Here is a 20,046-nt window from a genome sequence, read left to right as displayed (position 1 = left end):
CATTTCAAATTTAAAGAGGAGCGGGGCACCACAGTAGCACAGCTGTAGAGTTGCTGCCCACAGCACCAGAGTCCTGAGTTCGTTCCTGACTACGGGTGCTGTCTGTACGGAGTTTGTACGTTTTCCCTGTGACCGCGTGGGTTTTCTCTGGGTGTTCCGGTTTCCTTCCAAAGACACACTGGTTTGTAGGTTAATTGGTTTCGATAAGTTGTAAAATTGTTCCTATATTTACAAGAATGATCCCAGGAATGAGTAGGTAAACCTACTATGAGCGTTTATTGGCACTGGGCCTCAACTCACTGGCGTTAGAAGAATGAGGGGGGACCTCATTGAAACATACAGAATAGTGAAAGGCTTGGATAGAGCGGATGTGGAGAGAATGTGTCCACTTGTGGGAGAGTCTAGGACTTAAGTCATAGCCTCAGAATTAAAGGATGTTCTTTTAGGAAGGAGATGAGGCGAAATTTCTTTAGTCAGAGGGTGGTGAATCTGTCACCACATACTAGGGACAATTTGCAATTTTTGCTGAAGCCACTTAACCTACAGACTTGCACGTATTTGGTGTGTGGGAGGAAACCGGTGCACCCGGAGGAAACACGTGCGGTCGCGGGAAGAACGTACAAACCCCGTACAGACAGCAAAGAACTCTGCTGGTGGGGGAGTCTAGGACCAGCAATCATAGCCTCAGAATTAAAGGGCACTCTTTTAGAAAGGAGGTGAGGAGGAACTTCTTTAGTCAGAGGATAGTTAATCTGTGGAACTCATTACTACAGAGGGCTGTGGAGGCAAAGTCAGTGGATATATTTAAGGCAGAGATAGATAGATTTTGATTAGTACAGGTGTCAGAGGTTATGGGGAGAAGGCAGGATAATGGGGTTAGGAGGGAGAGATAGATCAGCCATGATTGTATGGTGGAGTAGACTTGATGGGCCGAATGGGCTAATTCTACTCCTATCACTTATGACCTTATGACCCATTGTGTGTAGGTAGTGTAGAGAGTGATCGTTGGTCAGCGTGGACCTGATGGGCCGAAGGGCCTATTTCTGTGCTGTACCTCTGAACTAAACTAAACTAAAGAGTGAATGCATGGTGAGCTGAGGGCCAGATGTTGGAAAGCAGAATTAATATGAATAGCTCTCAATAAAGTGAGGAGAGGAATGGCAAGTGTAAGTGGCCAAACCTGATACAAACAGAACTCGTGATCACAATGTGATGAGCTCTAGAAATCAGAAGCAAACTGAATACACATTCCCCCTCCTACTCCACCAGCCCATCCACCCATATCACTCTCTGTGACTTTACATTTCACTTCTCTTCTCTCCTTATCTGATGCCATTTTGTCTCTGTAGGAGCCATTTTGCATTTATTAGTTATTTTTGCATATTATTATTATTAACTTGTATCCTGCTGTAGTTTGGACACTATAGAGTTAATGCGATGCTTACGTAGGGGCTGGGCAGAGCTAGAGTGGGGGCAGTTGGGTACGTGCTGGGAGAGTGTGTGTGAGCCGGAGGTGCTGACAGAGGTTCAGCCAAAGGCTCCGCCAAAAGATTCATTGGCCAAGATGTAATCGGTTGTAAATTTTATTGACAAGAAGATTAATACGGATTCCGCCGAAGTTATATCTGGCAGTTCGTATCGATCGCATAGACAGTGGTAAGATATGGAATTTTACCTAGCAAATCAATAACCAGTCGATGACAAGAGATATGCCAATATGTTTATTGCACCTTCAAATAAAGAGGACTAACTATTCAAACGTCAAGGAGGGTCTCTGTTATTTATATTTGCTCAAGTCATTAAGCTTATCGCTCACCCGGTGTATGCAAGTGGCAGCTTGGGATCTAATTGATAGACAAGAAGCTGGCCGCTACAGTCTCCATTTCATCCTAGGCCTTTGTTCACCCATCTACCAATCAAACCCCGCTCACCTGTATCCAGCTATCAATAGAAACAAGGAACTGCAGACGCCGGTCTATAAAAAAGGGCATAAAGTGGCTGGAGGAACTCAGTGGGTCAGGCAGCGTCCATCAGAGATGTCACCTGACCCGCTGGGTATCGAGCCCAGCACTTTGTATTGAACTATCACCTGCCAGACTTGGCCCCACACCCACCAGGTATAATGGCGCAGCAGTAGGGTTGCTGCCTTGCAGCGCCAGAGAACCGGGTTCCATCCTGATATCAGGTGCTGTCTATACGGGGTTTCATTGAGTTAGGCCCACGACACCTCGGGAAGGCTCAGCAGTTAGTTCTGGCATCCTAGAACAACTACCCTCAATACATAGCCAGTCCTTTCCCCTCACAGATGATGCCTGACCTGCTGAGTTCTTCCAGTACTTTGTGTATTGCTGCATGCAGGACCTACTGAACATGAGACAATATTTCTACTTTCATTACACCAGACATTTTCCTCTGGTACTGCTTTCAATACCTCAGTTAGTAATTATATTTCTCAGATGCATTTATAGGCTGTTATTTTATATTTAATGTAAGTCTGTAACCATAAATAACAGTATTAAACATCATAGAATAAAAATAGCTATATGATTGTTTAAATAGGTAAATGCTGGTGGAGATAGTAAAGAAGCCAACAATATGAAATAGCTGAATCATTTGGTTTGAATAATTTCAATTATTATATTATTTAAGGGATGTGTCTTATCCACACTGTAAAGCAGAGATGCAAAGGGCTGGTGTAACTCGGTGGGACAGGCAGCATCTCAGGAGAACATGGATAAGCAATGTTTCAGGTCAGGACCCATCTACAGACAGTAGACCAGCATCTGCAGTTCCTTGTTTCTACTCTTCCATGGGATGTATCTGAATAATATGATCAGTATACACCCTTCAACAAGGACCCATTTTGAAAATCAACATCAAGACTCAATAATGTTAATGCGTTTTACACTGATGCTTGACTTTAGTTTATGGACAGAGATGCGCGTCTGAAACGTGCTCTGCCAGTGATGACCTAATCATGTGCTGAATTTCGGACTTATGTTATGGTTGTTGAGGAAAAGTTCAGCACCCAGGCTTGGCTATTAAGAAGTTATTGTGTGGCTATAAGAGGCCTCTGACCGAGTGGTTCACCAACAGCTCCAAGGCCATTACACTGCTTTAACAATTAAATAGGAGTGTCTTTCAATCCATTGGTTGTTATGGAAGATGAGTTTTTGATTAGGTTGGCACAATGGGAGAGCTGCTGCCTCATAGCGCCAGAGACCCAGGTTTGTTCCTGACCTCAGATGCTGTCTGTGTGGAGTTTGCACCTTGTTGCTGTGACTGCATTATTGTTCCTCAAAGTGCTCCAGTTTCCTCCCACATCCCAAAGACGTGCAAATATGTAGGTTAATTGTCCCAAATGTGTAGGGAGTAGATGAGAAAGTGGGATAACATCGAACTAGTGTGAATGGTCGGCATGAATTCAGTGGGCCGAAGGGCCAATTTTCAAGTTGTAAGTGATAACTAAAATTATCACTTGAAGATGGTAAAAACTGTCCTTAAATCAATATAGTTACAGATATAAGCCTTGAAAGTTAAAAAATGCTAATTATTTATTTTATTTTGATTTTCCCCTGTACAGGTGAAGTTAGTAAAGATATATGCTGCTGGTGGCTTCAGTAAATAAAACCATTCTGACAAATCTAGCTTAAAGTAGAAAGCAATTAACATAGTTTTTTAAATCCATGAAGATGGTACAGCATTTATACATTCCCATGCAGTGCAAATGAAAATTAATGGCTTTCCAATTGATTCCAATATCCACTTCCAATATGAAAATATTCTTCAATGGCCAGTTATATTGAGTTAACCATGAACAGTGAAAGTGCTAATGATACAGCAAAATGATAGTGGAGAGAAAAATTAAAGGTGTAAAAACAGCCAAGGTGAAAACAATAAAACAGAGAGACTGAGAAAATAATCATATCAAACTCAAGGCATCAGTTGATAAGGATGAAATACAAAAGATAAATATGCAGAATTTTAAGTCAAAAGTAGAAATAAACCTGCCAAAGGTATCATCTTGGAAGAAAGTTATAGAGCTACTGGTTATGTCAATTGATCTAACAATAAGCATGATTTGATCTGCAGAGATGAATTACTATGTTGTAATTGGGGCCTTGTGAATATGTATCACCCGAGACATGTCTGCCAGAATCTCCACCAATTTAGACCTTATCCTGGATCTTGTTAGAAAATATATTTCCAAGAGATATCTTATGTTGATACTGTTGCCATGGAAAAGCATCTTCCAAAGAAAGGTGTAATGAATACAACAACGAAATTCAAACAATTTTTTTTTCACTGAAACTGAAAATAAAGTTTTCAGAGTGATGAGAATGCAACAATTGTACAACAACAGTCACCTGTCACATTAAATGTATCAACTACTGAAAAGCTTTGAAGGGAAGATTAAAACAAGCAGTTCCAAATGAATGCCTATTTCAGTGGCACTTTTTGTAAAGAAAGACCAAGTAAACATGCTCTCAATTGCGTACTGGCAGGATTTTGAATAAAGTCTAATTCCATAACTTAAAAAAATAATATTTCACAAAACCTTATGCTGAACTCCATCACTCTCCTCGTCATTCTTAAAAGGGGTCCAAATATACTTGAGTTTGACTTGATTGTATTTATGTATAGTATATCCCATCTGTTTGGATAGTATGCAAAACAAAGTTTTTCACTTTTCATTGTACCTCGGTACGCGTGACAATAATAAACTTAAACCTAAAGGTAATGATTTGGCCCACAGTGCGTCATCTGTTGTATCTTCTGCCTGATGGAAATGGGATAAAGTAGGAATGAACGGGGTGAGAAAGGACTTTGATTATGTTGGCTGCTTTTCTGAGGCAACAAGAAGTATAGGTGGAGTTAATCGTGGTGAGTCTGGTCTGTGTATTGAACATCCACAACTCGCTGCAATTTTGTGTTAGTTTAACCTGGCATCATTTTGGTACAGATGTTGCGGGCTCAAGGGCTTGTTCCAGTGCTGTACTGTTTAATGTATTACCCAAAAAAATGGGCACCATGTGATCCAATTTCTATGCTAGTGTCTTAATGTTTTTGCTTTCCATAAGCATGTTGAGTTATATTTAATTGAGTAGGAAGGGATGCTGGTTTACACTGAAGATAGACACAAACTGCTGGAATAACTCAGCAGGTCAGGCAGCATCTCAGGAGAAAAGGAACAGGTGATGTTTCAGGTCGAGATCCTTTAGGAGACCCTCGGAGTCAGGTGAAATTAAGTATAAAAGAGTGGAGTGGTAACCTGGTTTAATTTACATCACGAACAATATGTAATGGATATTTCTCTGTTAAATTCACATTTCAAATGATTCAAAGCTCCCTTGTGGAAGAATATAAAATAATAAAATGCCAAACATTTCCTCACAATGGATTGCCTTGCTTAATTTACACAGAATTACATTGTTGTAACCTCCCCTTTTTTCTAAACCTGCCTTTTTGTTGCCTGATGACCTTCATGCAACCCTTCAATCAAAAAAAGTAATTTTCTGTCCGTTTTGTAGATAACCCTTCTTTTTAATGATACATGAAGATCTGTTACAAGATGAAAGGAGATAGAACAGTCTAACACAGGAACAGGTCCTTTGTCCACAATATCTGCACTGACCATAATGCCAATCTAAACTACTCCTATCTGCCTGCATAAGGTCCATGATTGAGTGGCGGAGTAGACTTGATGGGCCGAATGGCCGAATTCTATTCCTCGAATTTATGAAGATATACCTCCATTCCCTGCCTGTTCAAGTGTCTGCCTAAATGCTTCTTAATCATTGTTATGGCATCTGGTTCTACCACAGCCCCTGGCAGCTACCACCTTCTGTGCAAAGAAAACTTGCCTCATAAACCTCTCCCCTGAATTTATTGAATATTTCTTTGTTATATATATTCTATGTGAACTGTGTTTACTGGCCCGTTATGCTGCTGCAAGTATGAATTTTATTATTCCACTGTCACTACATATGATACTTAAACACTCCTTGAAACATTTTTAATAATCTCCTCTCCCTGAACCTGAACCTGAATCCCTCCATTCTCAGCATTTCCATGTGCCTATCTAAAATCCTCTTTAATGTCATTATCTTATCTGCCTCCACCACCCATTCTTGGCAGCGCATTCCAGGCACCCACCACGCTCTGTGTATAAAACATCCCCCACAAGCTCCCTTCAACTTTGTCCCTCTCGCCTTAAGGCCAAGTCCTCTCATCTTAAGCAATTCCACCCTGGGATAAAAGTTCTCACTGTCTACCTTACTTATGCCTCTCATAATTTTATATCCTTCTTATATATGTGGGAGGAAATTGTAACACCTGGGGAAACCTGCATGGTCACAGGGAGAACGTGCAAAGTCCACACAGGCAGTGTTTAGTTTAGTTTAGTTTATTATTGTCACGAATACCAAGGTACAGTGAAAGGTTTTTGTTTGCATGTTATCCAGTGAAAGAAAAGACTATACCACTTATTCCACTTACCATCCATTCCTTACATACTACATACAGAGAGCCAATTAACCTATAAAGTTGCTCGTCTTTGGGTTGTGGGAGGAAACTGGAGCCCCCGGAGGAAGTCCACAGGGAGAACATGCAAACTCCACACCAACGGCACCCACAGTCAGGATCGAACCTGGGTCTCTGGCAGTGTTAGTTAGCTGCTCTACCAGCTGTGCCAATGTGCCGATTTCACAAGCTGGGCCAAGTATTTGGTTTTGTTAATACATAAATGACTTTGCCTTGTCTTTGTTTACTAAAAGATAACTTAGATAATATATGAATGTATCTATGATTTTAATTCATTAAATGTGTTTAAACAAGCCACAGTTTTCATCATGATACAGCAACTGATGATAAAACAACTTCAGAACAAAAGACAAAGTGCTGGAGGAATTGAACAGGTCAAGCAACATCTTGGAGGGATTGGACTGACACCATTTTGTGTCGGGACACTTCAGATTGGAGTAGGGGGGGAGATAGCTGGAAAAGAGGAGTGAGGGCGGAACAAAACCTTGCAAGTGATAGGTAAATTTAAAATGAAAGAGAAAGTAAATTTAGAAAAGATTCTAACTGAACTGCTGCAATAACTGCAGGAGTTCTATTGGTCAGACATAGCAATCACAGTGTAACTGTACACTGTGGATCGTAACTGTACACTGTGGATCGTAACTGTACACTGTGGATTGTAACTGTACACTGTGGATTGTAACTGTACACTGTGGGTAGTATCCGTACACTGTGGTCGTACACTGTACACTGGTCAATCATCATACTGATCTGTGCTAATACCGCTTGCACTATGTTCCCTTTATCATGCATCCGTACACTGTGGATGGCTCGATTGTAATCATTTCCGCTGACTGGATAGCACGCAACAAAATCTTTTCACTGTACCTTGGTACACGTGACAATAAACTAAGCTCAAGAACACAAGAGTGTTCAACTCAAGAGTTGAATTTTTTTTGAGGCATTAATCTAGTAACTACTTACGAAACATGGTCATATATTGTTTTGGGTTCAGATTCCAGTGGCCCCAGTTTGTTCGATAACCGCGGAGGTTTGCATAATCGTCAAAGTTGTAAGCCGGCTCCGTGCCAAAAGTGTCGATCACTCTAATCCGGCACCTGAAAATCAAAACAGAAGTATGAAAATCCTATGCTGTACGGATACAGATACAGAGGTGCTGCATGGAAACAGGCTTTTCGGCCCATCGAGTCCACTCTGACCATCGATCACGCGTTCACATGAGTTTTAGGTTATCCCACTTTCCCTTTCACTCCAAACACATTGGGGTCAATTTACAGAGGCCAAATACCCTTTATTGTAGGCAGCATTCTGGTAAACCCCTGCTGCACCTTTTCCGAAACCTTCACACTCTTCCTGTAATGGGGTGAACAGATCTGCACACAATACTCCAAATGTGGCTTAACCAAAGTACTGTAAAGCTGCATAAAACTCCTATAAAGTCCAACAATAATCTTCCTTCATGGTTGTACATCGGCAGAAGATTGATTAAATCAAATTCCTTTCATTTCACAGATTCTCTTGATTGATTCAGTGTGTATGGAATGCCACATGTACAATTAATAAAATCTTGTAAGAATCAAGCTATACAGATCTGGGTGTCCTCTCATATTGCATGATAACATCACCGGCAAAATTAACATCATTGTCAAATATCATTGATCCAGCTTATTTTTATTTATTTTAGTTTAAGGATTCAGCGGGGAAACTTTGGTCAACCGAATACACACAATACAATACAATACAATACAATATATCTTTATTGTCATTGTACCCAGGGGTACAACGAGATTGGGAATGCGCCTCCCATACGATGCAATAATTTAAGTAATTAACAGCAACCCAACAAAACGAAACAATTGTAACAGTTTTTAGACAGGGTAAAGTGCAAGTTGATCTATACGTTGTGGCCATCCGGCTCAGCAGGACCGGTTCATAGCAGCTATGGCCCTGGGGATGAAGCTGTTCCTGAGTCTGGAGGTGCGGGCGTAGAAGGCCTTGTATCGTCTGCCCGATGGAAGGAGTTCGAACAGACTGTTGCAGGGGTGTGAAGAGTCTTTGTGGATGCTGGTGGCTTTTCTGAGGCATCGTGTGTTGTAGATGCCCTCCAAGTCTGGATCACTGGTACACTGGTTAATAGAAACCGTGGATCACTGGTACATTGGTTAATAGAAACACAGAAACACAGAAAATAGGTGCAGGAGGAGGCCATTTGGCCCTTCGAGCCAGCAATGCCATTCATTGTGATCATGGCTGATCATCCACAATCAGTAACCCTTGTCTGCCTTCTCCCCATATCCCTTTATTCTGTTTGCCCCTAGAGCTCTATCTAACTCTCTTTTAAATGCATCCAGTGAATTGGCTTCTACTGCCTTCTGTGGCAGAGAATTCCACAAATTCACAACTCTCTGAGTGAAAAAGTTCTTTCTCATCTCCGTTTTTAATGGTCTCCCCTTTATTCTTAGACTGTGGCCCCTGGTTCTATCCTACACACTGGGATACAGAAGCCAATTAGCCAACAAACCTGCATGTCTTTGGAATGTGGGAGGAAACCTAAGCACCTGGAGAAAATCCACCCGGTCACATGAAGAACATGACAGCACCTGAAGTGGGGATTGATCCTGGGTCTCTGATGCTGTGAGGCAGCAGCTCTAGTGCTGTGCCACAGCACCACCTATCCAGGGGCCTTTTCTGCAAATTCTGCATGTGTCATTCAGTTCTGTCCGATTTAAACAAGAACCTCAAACAGTGAATTAGCCGTTAAATAGCAGAGGTGCAGATGTGAACTCACTAAACTTTCCCCAGAATATAAAGGATTGCTTTTTACTTATTATTGAAGCACAAATGACAGCAACTGGTGCCCAGAGAATAAGTCTGACAATTCAACTGCAAAATGACTTACTGTTCTCACTCATTGTTCAATCATATAAATAAAGAGAGGATAAATCCACTGAGCATAGTAACATTTCCTTTTACGCCTGATTGATCTTGAATCCTCTACTTTCCTGCAGTCTGCTGTGGAAATAATTGTTTTAAGATTAGAAGTACAGCAGCAGCCCAGTAGCTTCTTTGACTTTTTGCAACGATCATTCCTGAAAAAAATGCACCTGTCGGACTGTAAGAGGTTTTAAGTCATAAGTTGATCAGTTATAGGAGCAGAATTAGTCCACTCGGCCCATCGAGTCTACCCCACCATTCAATCATGGCTAATCTATCTTTCCCTCTCAACCCCATCCTACTGCTTTCTCCCCATAACTCCTGACATCCAAACTAATCAATAAGCTGCCAATTTCCACCTTAAAAATACCCAATGACTTGCCCTCCACAGTCGTTTGTGGCAATGAATTCCACAGATTCACCACCCTCTGACAGAAGACATTTCTCCTCACCTTCTTTCTAAAGGTATATAATTTTATTCTGGGGCTCCTAGTTTAGACAATAGACAATAGGTGCAGGAGTAGGCCATTCAGCCCTTCGAGCCAGCACCGCCATTCAATGCGATCATGGCTGATCACTCTCAATCAGTACCCCGTTCCTGCCTTCTCCCCATACCCCCTCACTCCGCTATCCTTAAGAGCTCTATCCAGCTCTCTCTTGAAAGCATCCAACGAACTGGCCTCCACTGCCTTCTGAGGCAGAGAATTCCACACCTTCACCACTCTCTGACTGAAAAAGTTCTTCCTCATCTCCGTTCTAAATGGCCTACCCCTTATTCTTAAATTGTGGCCCCTTGTTCTGGACTCCCCCAACATTGGGAACATGTTTCCTGCCTCTAATGTGTCCAATCCCCTAATTATCTTATATGTTTCAATAAGATCCCCCCTCATCCTTCTAAAGTTAACATTAATGCAGTTCTTTAAGTGCAGTCATGCAATGTCTTGCAGGTAGGACGTTTCTATTTGGCATTTTTCTGCATGACTACCCATTTAGAGAAGAAGTTAGTTAGTTAGTTGGTTTTTGGTTAAGTGTAGACAGAGACAGTGAAATGCTTGTTCTGCATGCCATCCAGTTAAATCATAGTCTACATGAGTACAATAAATCCTCTTCTGGAACAAGACGCATAGAGTTGCCACATTCCGGCACCATCTTGCAGATTTTTAGCTTTCACCCTTCAGCGTGACAGGTAAATATGGAGCTGGTTGAGCAGCTGCCTCACAACACCCGAGACCCAGTTCGATCCTGACCTCAGGTGCTGTCTGTGTGGAGTTTGCATGTTCTCCTCGTGACCTCGTGGGTTTCCTCTGGGTGCTCCAGTTTCCTCACATGAATAGTGAAAGGCCTGGATTGAGGGGAACTGGAGAGGATGTTTCCACTAGTGAGAGAGTCTAGGACCAGAGTCTATAGCCTCAGAATAACAGGGCGTACCTTTAGGAAGGAGACGAGGAGGAATTTATTTATCAGAGGGTGGTGAATCTGTAGAATTCATTGCCACAGAGGCTGTGGAGGCCAAGTCAATGGATATTTTTAAGGCACAGATTGATCAGTGTGATGACAGAATTGAGAGGCCAGAACTAGGCCAGAGTTAAAGGTAAGAGTCAAAAGTGTTTCATTGTCATATGTACTGACAATGAAACAATGAAAGTTACAGCAGTCATTGTTTTCAATGATCAAAACACAAAGTGGTGGAGGAACTCTGTGGGGCAGCGCAGTGGTAGAGTTGCTTCCTTACAGCACCGGAAACTCGGGTTCGATCCTGACTACGGATGATATCTGTATGGAGTTTGTACGCTCTCCCTTTGACCACATGGGTTTTCTTCGGGTGCTCCGGTTTCCACCCACACTCCAAAGATGTACAGGTTGGTATGTTTATTGGTTGTTCCTAGTTTGTAGGATAGTGCTAGTGTACTGGATGATCGCTGTTTGGCACGGACTTCGTGGGCCCAAGGGCCTGTTTCTGCATTGTATCTCTACACTCAACGGGCAGGCCAGCATCTAAGGAGGGAATGGAGAGACGATGTTTCAGGTCAGGACCTTCTTCAGACAATGTGCCTGGGTTGATCCAGACTGCTGCAGGAAACATCCACAATCATGCAATATATTGCATTGGGAAGATCTCAGATGTTCTCTAGACCAGACACCCAGAAATCATTTCTTGGAAGAGAGCTAAAGGCAGGAAGAATACACAAATCCTTGGGATAGCCATCCTTCCAGTGATGTAGGCTTTTTCCTAGGATAGGAAGAATTAAGAACTAGAGGGTAGAAACAAGGAACTGCACATGCTGGTTTACACAAAACATAAACAGAGTGCTGGAGTAAACTCAGCAGGCCAGGCAGTCTGAAGACGAGTCCCAACCCCAAACTATTTTCTCCAGAGATGTTGCCTGACCTGTTGAGTTACTCCAGCACTTTGTGTCTTTTTAAGAACTATAGGGAATAGGTTTCAGCTGCATATGAAAATAATTTCCTATTGCAAAACTAGTGGATACAATTAGTCTACCAATGGTTTTAGAAGCACTGGAAAGTGTGCGAAGCTTGCAGAAGAACAACAATTAAAATATATTTGGACAGGTACATGGATAGGAAAGGTTTAGAGGAATAATCCATTTGTCTGCGTTTGACTGGTATCTATGTATATGTATTACCAGGTCGACATATGGAAAATACTGATCTTTAAAATAAGGTGCTTGATAGTTAAGAAGGGTGTCTATGCAGTCTCTAACACAATGCTTGAGATTTGTACTGGAGGACTACATGACAAATGATTAGGTGCAAGAGAAAAAAGTTCCATTCATCAGGGCTTTTGTCCTTCGAAATAGAGAACAGTGAAGGAATTGGAAAGGAAAAACAAAACATAGAGAGATTTGCAAGGGATTGTGTGTTAACAGTACAGACAAAAATCAAACCATTAGATTGTAGACAGTGATTAATGATCCTTCTTTTACTGGGACGGTAGTAATTACCTTCTCTTACTTAGCAGTCAGCAATGGAAACCGTGTTTAAAAAAATAATTTAGTCAGCAACAAACATTGGCAGATGTTTACTTTACAAATGCGTTTATTCAAAATATGCCTGTGATCGATCTTTCAGTGATGGAATGTCAATGCATTAGTATAGGCAGCTGATAAGTAGAAAATATATTTTATTCCTTCCACAGTGAATCTTTTCATGAATATATTCTATGGACTACATAGGTACAGTTTATCAGCAAAGTTACAGAGTCCCTGGAATAATAGCTAGCTAACACCGCATCCATCAGCTCAACAGAAGCAGATGGGTTTAGATAGAACACAAATAAAGAAAACCTACTTGCCTCATTAGATTATCAGTGATAAAATGGTGGTAACGTTTAATAATTTTTTAGAGATACAGCATGGAAACAGGCCCTTCGGCCCACCGAGTCCATGACGACCCCTTACACTAACACTATCCTACACACTAGGAGCAGTTTACAATTTAAAGCCAATTAACCTACAAACCTGTACGTCTTTGGAATGTGGCAGGAAACTGGAGCACCTGGAGAAAACCCACGCGGTCATGTACTCATGTACACACTCACTCTATACAGACAACAGCCGTAGTCAGGATCAAACCTGAATCTCCGGCTTCGTAAGGCAGCAACTCTGCCACTGTGCCGCCCCCATTTGAATTCGTTTGAATTTGTATTTGAAACATTTGGAATTAAGGAACAGCAAATAATAAAAGAATAACAACACTTGGGCTCATTTTCTAATGAATGACATACATTTTCAACAAACAGGGAAAAATAATCAGCATTTCGTGAATATATCTTTCATTTATTAATACTGAGATAATTGTCCTCTCAATTCATAAAATCTAAAAATTATTATTATTTAACATGTTTTGTTTTAAAAGTCATACAGCACTGGAAACAGGCCCTTTGGACCAACTCATCCATGTCAACCAAGATGCTCCATCTAAGTTTGTCCATGTTTAGCCCATATATCCCTCTAAACCTTTCTTATCCATGTATCCATGTACCAGTCCAAGTGTCTTTTAAGTGTTGTCTTGCACCTGTGTCAACTACTTCCTCTGGCAGCTTGGTCCAGATACCCACTACCCTCTGTGAAAATGTTGCCCATCCCACCTTAAACCTTTTACCTCTAGTTCTTGATTCCCTTACCTGGGGTAAAAGACACTGTGCCTTCACCCCATCTATGGGCTTCATGATCTTACACACCTCGATAATATCACTCCTCAGTCTCCAAGGAATAAAGTCCTAGGCTGCCCAATCTCTCCCATCAGCTCAGGCCCTCCAATTCTGGCAACATCCTTGTAGGTCTTCTCTGCACTCCCTCCACTCTAATGGCATCTTTTCCTATATCTTACATTTGTACCACTCATATTATGTCAAAGTTATGCCGAAAAATAGTTTTTTTCCCTGCGACATACAAAAATATTATTATTGCTGATTGTGGTCTCCAGCTGGAAGAATACCATTCATTATTGTGGTCACGAGGGCACTTGAAAGGCAGATTATTCTGCATCGATGGAGTGACCATCTAATCCCATTCATGATCTGAAGAAGGCACCCGACCCGAAACATCATTCAGAGATGCTGCCTGATCTGCTGAATTACTGCAGCACTTTGCATTCTACGCAAGATTCCAGCATCTGCAGTTCCTTGTGTCTCCTGTTACTTTACTTTAGAGATACAGCAAGGACACAGGCCCTTCAGCCCATTGAGTCCGCGCTGACCAGTGATCATCTTGTACACGAGTACTATCCTACACATTAGAGACAATTTACAATTGACAGAAGCCAATTAACCCCCAAAAAACGTGGGCGTCTTTGGAATGTGAGAGGAAACCAGGGCACCCGGAGAAAACCCACGTGGTGACAGGGAGAATGTACAAACTCTGTACAGACAACACCAGTAGTCAGGATTGAACCCACGTCTCTGGAATTCCAAGCACTCTGCATCAAGTCCAATGGAATGGGATCTCCTTAAATTATGCACATTAGCACTGCCCACCACCAACTAATCTCTGTGTCTAGAGGCTGGAGCAACTGCAGGATGACAAGTAACAAATTACCAATACAATCGATAAAAACAAGCAAAGTCTACTGACTGTAAGGGCAAATGCATCATTTTCTTGTGTACATCATTCCATTTCCTTGTGTACATCTTGTTGCACTAAACATTATTCCCTTTATCCTCTATCTGTACACAGTGGATGGCTTGAATGTAATCATGTATAGCCTTTCCGCTGACAGGATTGCATGCAACAAAAAAGCTATTCACTGTACCTCGGTACACATGACAATAAACTAAACTAAACTAAAATATGTAAGTTTTCACCCCAGCTGCATAGCATTCTGATTTCATTCTGCAATTGGAGTCATAGAGTGATATAGTACAGATACACGCCCTGTAATAATAAATTGCAGATACAACCTGCACTGAATCAAACTGGCACATTTCTTGTAATATTGTGATTCCAGTTCATATTTACCAGCGGGGAATCCAATTTCTCCTCTTGGATGTATTCTCATTAATCTATTATGGATGCTTCTCCGAATGCAAAATCCATCATCTCTGAGCGCGACAGCTAGAGAATATGATACTCTTTCAATCTATGAGCAATAGATTATTAAAATGAAATTTTCACTAAACTTCATCCAGTCGGATAAAGTGGTTAAAATATAGGTTTTGCTGAATTAAAAAATAAACAAAAACTGCTGTCACATCTTCAATTCATATAGTTTGGCTAAATAGTGCATTGTTAATAAATGGAAACAAGGGTGTCATAAAATGGCTGATATTTGATAGTACTCAAAGTATTTCAACTAACAACTGTGTTCATGTATTTTCATCATTAAATTATACATGATAGAATGAATCCCTAAACTTGAGTTAGAACAAAAGACGTTTCTAGTTTTACAATTTTTAGGCATGTAATTTAAGAAATTAATTAATTTATTTGATGAAACTTTGTTTATATTTTTTCCAGAAGGGTTGTCAATCAGACCAAGGTTGAATTTAATACATCTCTATGATTTCATATATTAACTATTAATCTGTTCCCCAGCTTGTTTCATAGTTTTCATCTGGAAGGTAATAATGACACCAGAAAAAAGATGGCCGCGCCGTTGTGTTTGGCTGCCTGTCGTCGCGCACCTGGAGATCGTAGTGTTCTTCGAGCCACTTTGGTCTACGACCGCCGAACCCTCCTGTTGATCCGACCCTCCGTCGTCGACTTCTTCAGTCCAGGTCCCGGACAAAGTTTCTTCCAGCGATCGCTCCTCGATCAACTCCCGGTAGATGTGCGGGCCCAGCCTTACATCCACCGCCGCACGCACCGTGCTAGGAGGCGGGGTAAACACGCGGGAACATTCGAAAATTTAAAAAACCTCGCCCGTGCTCATCCAACAGCGGCCTACCTCGCCCAGCACTGCGAAGTCGGACCTGGTCGACCTTACAGCTCCATCCACCGGCGCTCCCTCGAGCTCAGGTATGCCGCTCTTCGACCGATCATCCCGGTCCCTGGACTGCCGGCCCGTGGGCTCCCAGCAAGGCCATCTGTGAAGCGCAGCGGCGTGGTCTCCCTGAACCTCCGCCCGCTGGCGTGGGAGCCGCTACCGGACCGAAGCTCACCTGCTGTCCCTGCTGTCCCTGCTAAAGTGGCCCTGATCAACGCAAGATCCCTACAGAACAAGACCTTCATCCTCAACGACTTCTTCATCACCCGTGGATTGGACTTCTTACTGCTCACAGAATCCTGGCTTAACCCTGGTGAGCTTGCTCCACTCGTGGAACTCTGTCCTGATAACTGTAGCTTCTTCACCTCGCCTAGGCTCTCCGGACGCGGTGGGGGCTTAGCCACTGTGTTTAAGAAACATTTCAACTGCCGGCTCCTGAACGCTGATCATTTCTCCAGTTTCGAGGTGCAACTAATTAAAGTAGGCCTAGCCTATCCCCTCTTAATTGTTCTTGTGTATCGCCCACCAAAAATGCATAAGGACTTCATCACCCAATTTGCTGATCTGATTTCTAGCATTTTGCCCAAATTTGACCGGATCATGATTCTTGGTGACTTTAATATTCATGTTTGCTGTCCCACTAAGCCTCTTGTGAGTGAATTTATGCACCTGGTTAAGTCCTTCAATCTGACTCTTCACACCACGGGACCCACTCACAAGTTAGGCCATACTCTCGACCTAGTGTTATCGTCCGGATTCCCAATCAACAACATCGAAACTACTGAAGCCTGTCTATCGGACCACAGCGCTATCATTTTTGACGCATCTCTGCCTTTATCTCCCGCAAACTCTCATCTCCCTGTTCGCTACTCCCGTGACATAAATTCATTGACTGCCAGTAAATTCTCCGAGGCTCTCACAGCTGCCCCCAACATCTGCACTATTGAGGCCTCTCCCCCCCATCTCAGCACTGAGGATCTCGCCTCTTTATTTAATATCACTTGCTCTTCCATCCTGGATTCTATCGCTCCCCTTAAAATGAAAAAGCCTAAGCCCAAAGGTCGGCCGTGGCTCAATGACTCCACCAAAGCCCTAAGAAGGGAGTGCAGAAAATCAGAAAGGAGGTGGAAATGTGACAAGCTTCAAATTTCCTTCGAAATTCTGAGAAACAATCTTCTCAAATACCAGGAAGCAGTAAAGTCTGCTAGAGCACAATACTTCTCTGACCTTATTTCCAAAAACTCTCATAACTCCAAGGTCCTATTTAGAACAATTACCTCTGTCATATGTCCCGCCCCCAGTACCAGCTTAGTTGGGTCCCCTGCTAAGTGCGAAGAATTCGCTAAATTTTTCACCAACAAAGTTGAGAACATTAGAATGAACATTTCCCCTCCCATCCGTGACCTAGCTGTCTCACTAGTCTGTTCATCTAAATTGGACTGCTTCCAACCCGTCACTCTATCCTCCCTTGCAAAGCTTGTCTCCGCTATGAAACCTGCAACCTGCCCCCTTGATCCTGCCCCCACTGCCCTTCTGAAGGATGTCATTGCAATAGCCGGTCCCAGCATCCTCTCTATTATCAACAGTTCTCTGGCCACTGGCACTGTTCCTACCAGTTTCAAGCACGCGGTGGTCCAGCCCCTACTGAAAAAACCTAACCTAGACCCCACCTTGCCTAGCAACTACAGACCCATTTCCAAACTGCCATTCCTGTCAAAAGTCCTTGAAAAGGCAATCCTAAACCAATTAGTGCCCTACCTGCACCAAAACACCATCCTGGAAAGTTTCCAGTCAGGTTTCAGAGCCCACCACAGCACAGAGTCTGCCTTGTTGAAGGTACACAACGACCTGCTTCTCGCCATCGACACCGGCGACTGTGCAATCCTGCTCCTTCTCGACCTCAGCGCAGCGGTCGATACAGTGGACCACACCATCCTTATTGACCGTCTCCGGTACGCGGTTGGCATTGATGGCACTGCCCTGAGCTGGTTCGCTTCATACCTCAAAGATAGGAGTTTCGCCATCAACATAGGCAGTTATTCCTTTGCTCCAGCTAGCCTCTCCTGCGGAGTTCCACAAGGCTCCATCCTAGGCCCCATTCTCTTCTCTCTATACATGCTCCCCCTTGGCCAAATCATTCAAAGGCACGGCATTTCTTTCCACTGCTATGCCGATGACACTCAGCTTTACCTCCCCCTGAAACCCAACAACCAGTCAAATTTAAACAGCCTCTTACACTGCCTTGAAGACATAAAATGTTGGATGGCACAGAACTTCCTCCAATTAAATGAGAGCAAGTCTGAGATCATCCTATTCGGCCCCCCCGACTCCATCAAATTGATAACAGGCAGTCTTGGAAGTCTATCCTGCCTAGTCAAACCGCATGTCGAAAACCTCGGCATGATATTTGACTCTGCATTAAAATTTGATAAGCAAGTCAACGCTGTGGTAAAAGCCAGCTTCTTCCAACTTCGAACCATAGCTAAAATCAAACCTTTCCTCCAATTCGACGACACAGAAAAAATCATTCACGCTTTCATTTCCTCCCGCCTAGACTACTGCAACTCCCTATACACTGGGATCAGCCAATCTTCCCTGTCCCACCTGCAACTGGTCCAAAACGCCGCAGCGAGACTCCTGACGGGTACCCGTAAAAGGGACCACATCACCCCGATTCTGGCCTCTCTCCACTGGCTCCCTGTACGGTACAGAATCAACTTCAAGCTCCTCCTATTCACGTATAAAGCCCTAAATAGACACTCCCCCCCCTACATCAAAAATCTTCTAACCCCCCTCTCTAACTCCAGGTCCCTCAGGTCGGCCGACTTGGGGCTACTCACTATCCCGCGGTCTAGGCTTAAGCTCAGGGGTGACCGCGCTTTTGCGGTTGCAGCTCCTAGACTGTGGAACAGCATCCCTCTCCCCATCAGAACTGCCCCCTCCATCGACTCCTTTAAGTCCAGGCTCAAAACCTATTTCTACTCCCTAGCGTTTGAGGCTCATTGAGGAGGCGCTGTGAACTGTTTGCGTGCTACTGTATGTTTCATTTTTTTTCCCATTGGAACCTAATCAGATGTACAGCACTTTGGTCAACGTGGGTTGTTTTTAAATGTGCTATACAAATAAAATTGACTTGACTTGACTTGATCACAATGAACAACTACATAAAAGGCACCGATTGCAGCATTAACACAGCTAAATATTGTGCAAATCTAAATATAGAAGAGACTCAATTGTATTAAAATTTCACATCTATTGTTTTTCTCAGGACTATGTAGAATTTCAAGCAAAAAGTGCTGGAGTAACTCTAAAGGTCAGGCAGTATCTGTGGAAGGTCTGAAGAAGAATCCCAACCCAAAAAGTCATCTGGTCTGGAAAGATTCAATAGAAACCTGATGGGCAGCTTTTTCGCTCAGAGAGTGGCAGATTTATGGAACGAGCTGCTAGATGAGGTAATTGAGGCACGTACTATAACAACATTTGAAAGACATTTGGACAGGTACATGGATAGGAAAGGTTTAAAGGGATATGGTCCAAATGCGGTCAAATGGAACTAGCTTAGATGGGGCATTGTGGTTGGCATGGATGAGTGGACTGAAGGGCCTGTTTCTGTGCTGAATGACCTAATGATTCTACGAATGTCCATTCCTTCCACAGATGTCACCTGACCTGGCTCAATATTCCAGCATCGGCAGTTCCTTGTGCCTCCACCTTAGCATTCAGCTCTCTTCTATTTACAGTGCGAATAACATGCCAATGCTAATATAACTGTATGAACGAGTAAACAATAGACACAAGGAACTGCAGATGCTGGAACCTCGACAACACACAAGTGGAGGAACTCAGCAGGTCAGGCAGCATCTGTGGAGGCAATTGACAGACAATGTTTCTGGTTGGGATCCTTCTTCAGACTCAAGAGTTCAAGAGTAAACAATCATGGCTTAAAAATAAAAGCAGACATAAGAATATGTCTTTTAACAGAAACAGTAGTGAATGAAACACTGGATTCTCTTACATTGTTGCTCAAGAATAGAGACAGCTTTTACTAACAGGGATGAAGTTTCCCAAGAGCATCCCATTTCCCCAAGGGAAAATAACATGTAGTTAAAAATTAGCTGACCAGAA

General features: G+C 42.7%; 1 protein-coding gene across 1 annotated transcript in view; it reads right to left on the bottom strand.

Moving 5' to 3' along the window:
* Positions 1–20,046, bottom strand: part of mgat5b (alpha-1,6-mannosylglycoprotein 6-beta-N-acetylglucosaminyltransferase B) — a 500,752-nt gene that overhangs the window by 72,874 nt on the left and 407,832 nt on the right. The window contains 1 exon segment of the mRNA XM_078401040.1: positions 7,507–7,640. Within this exon segment, the coding sequence (XP_078257166.1) occupies positions 7,507–7,640 (134 nt within the window).

Source organism: Rhinoraja longicauda, chromosome 6 (genome assembly GCF_053455715.1).
Source record: "Rhinoraja longicauda isolate Sanriku21f chromosome 6, sRhiLon1.1, whole genome shotgun sequence".
Classification (NCBI taxonomy): domain Eukaryota; kingdom Metazoa; phylum Chordata; class Chondrichthyes; order Rajiformes; family Arhynchobatidae; genus Rhinoraja; species Rhinoraja longicauda.
This window is presented reverse-complemented; position numbering and strand designations above follow the sequence as displayed.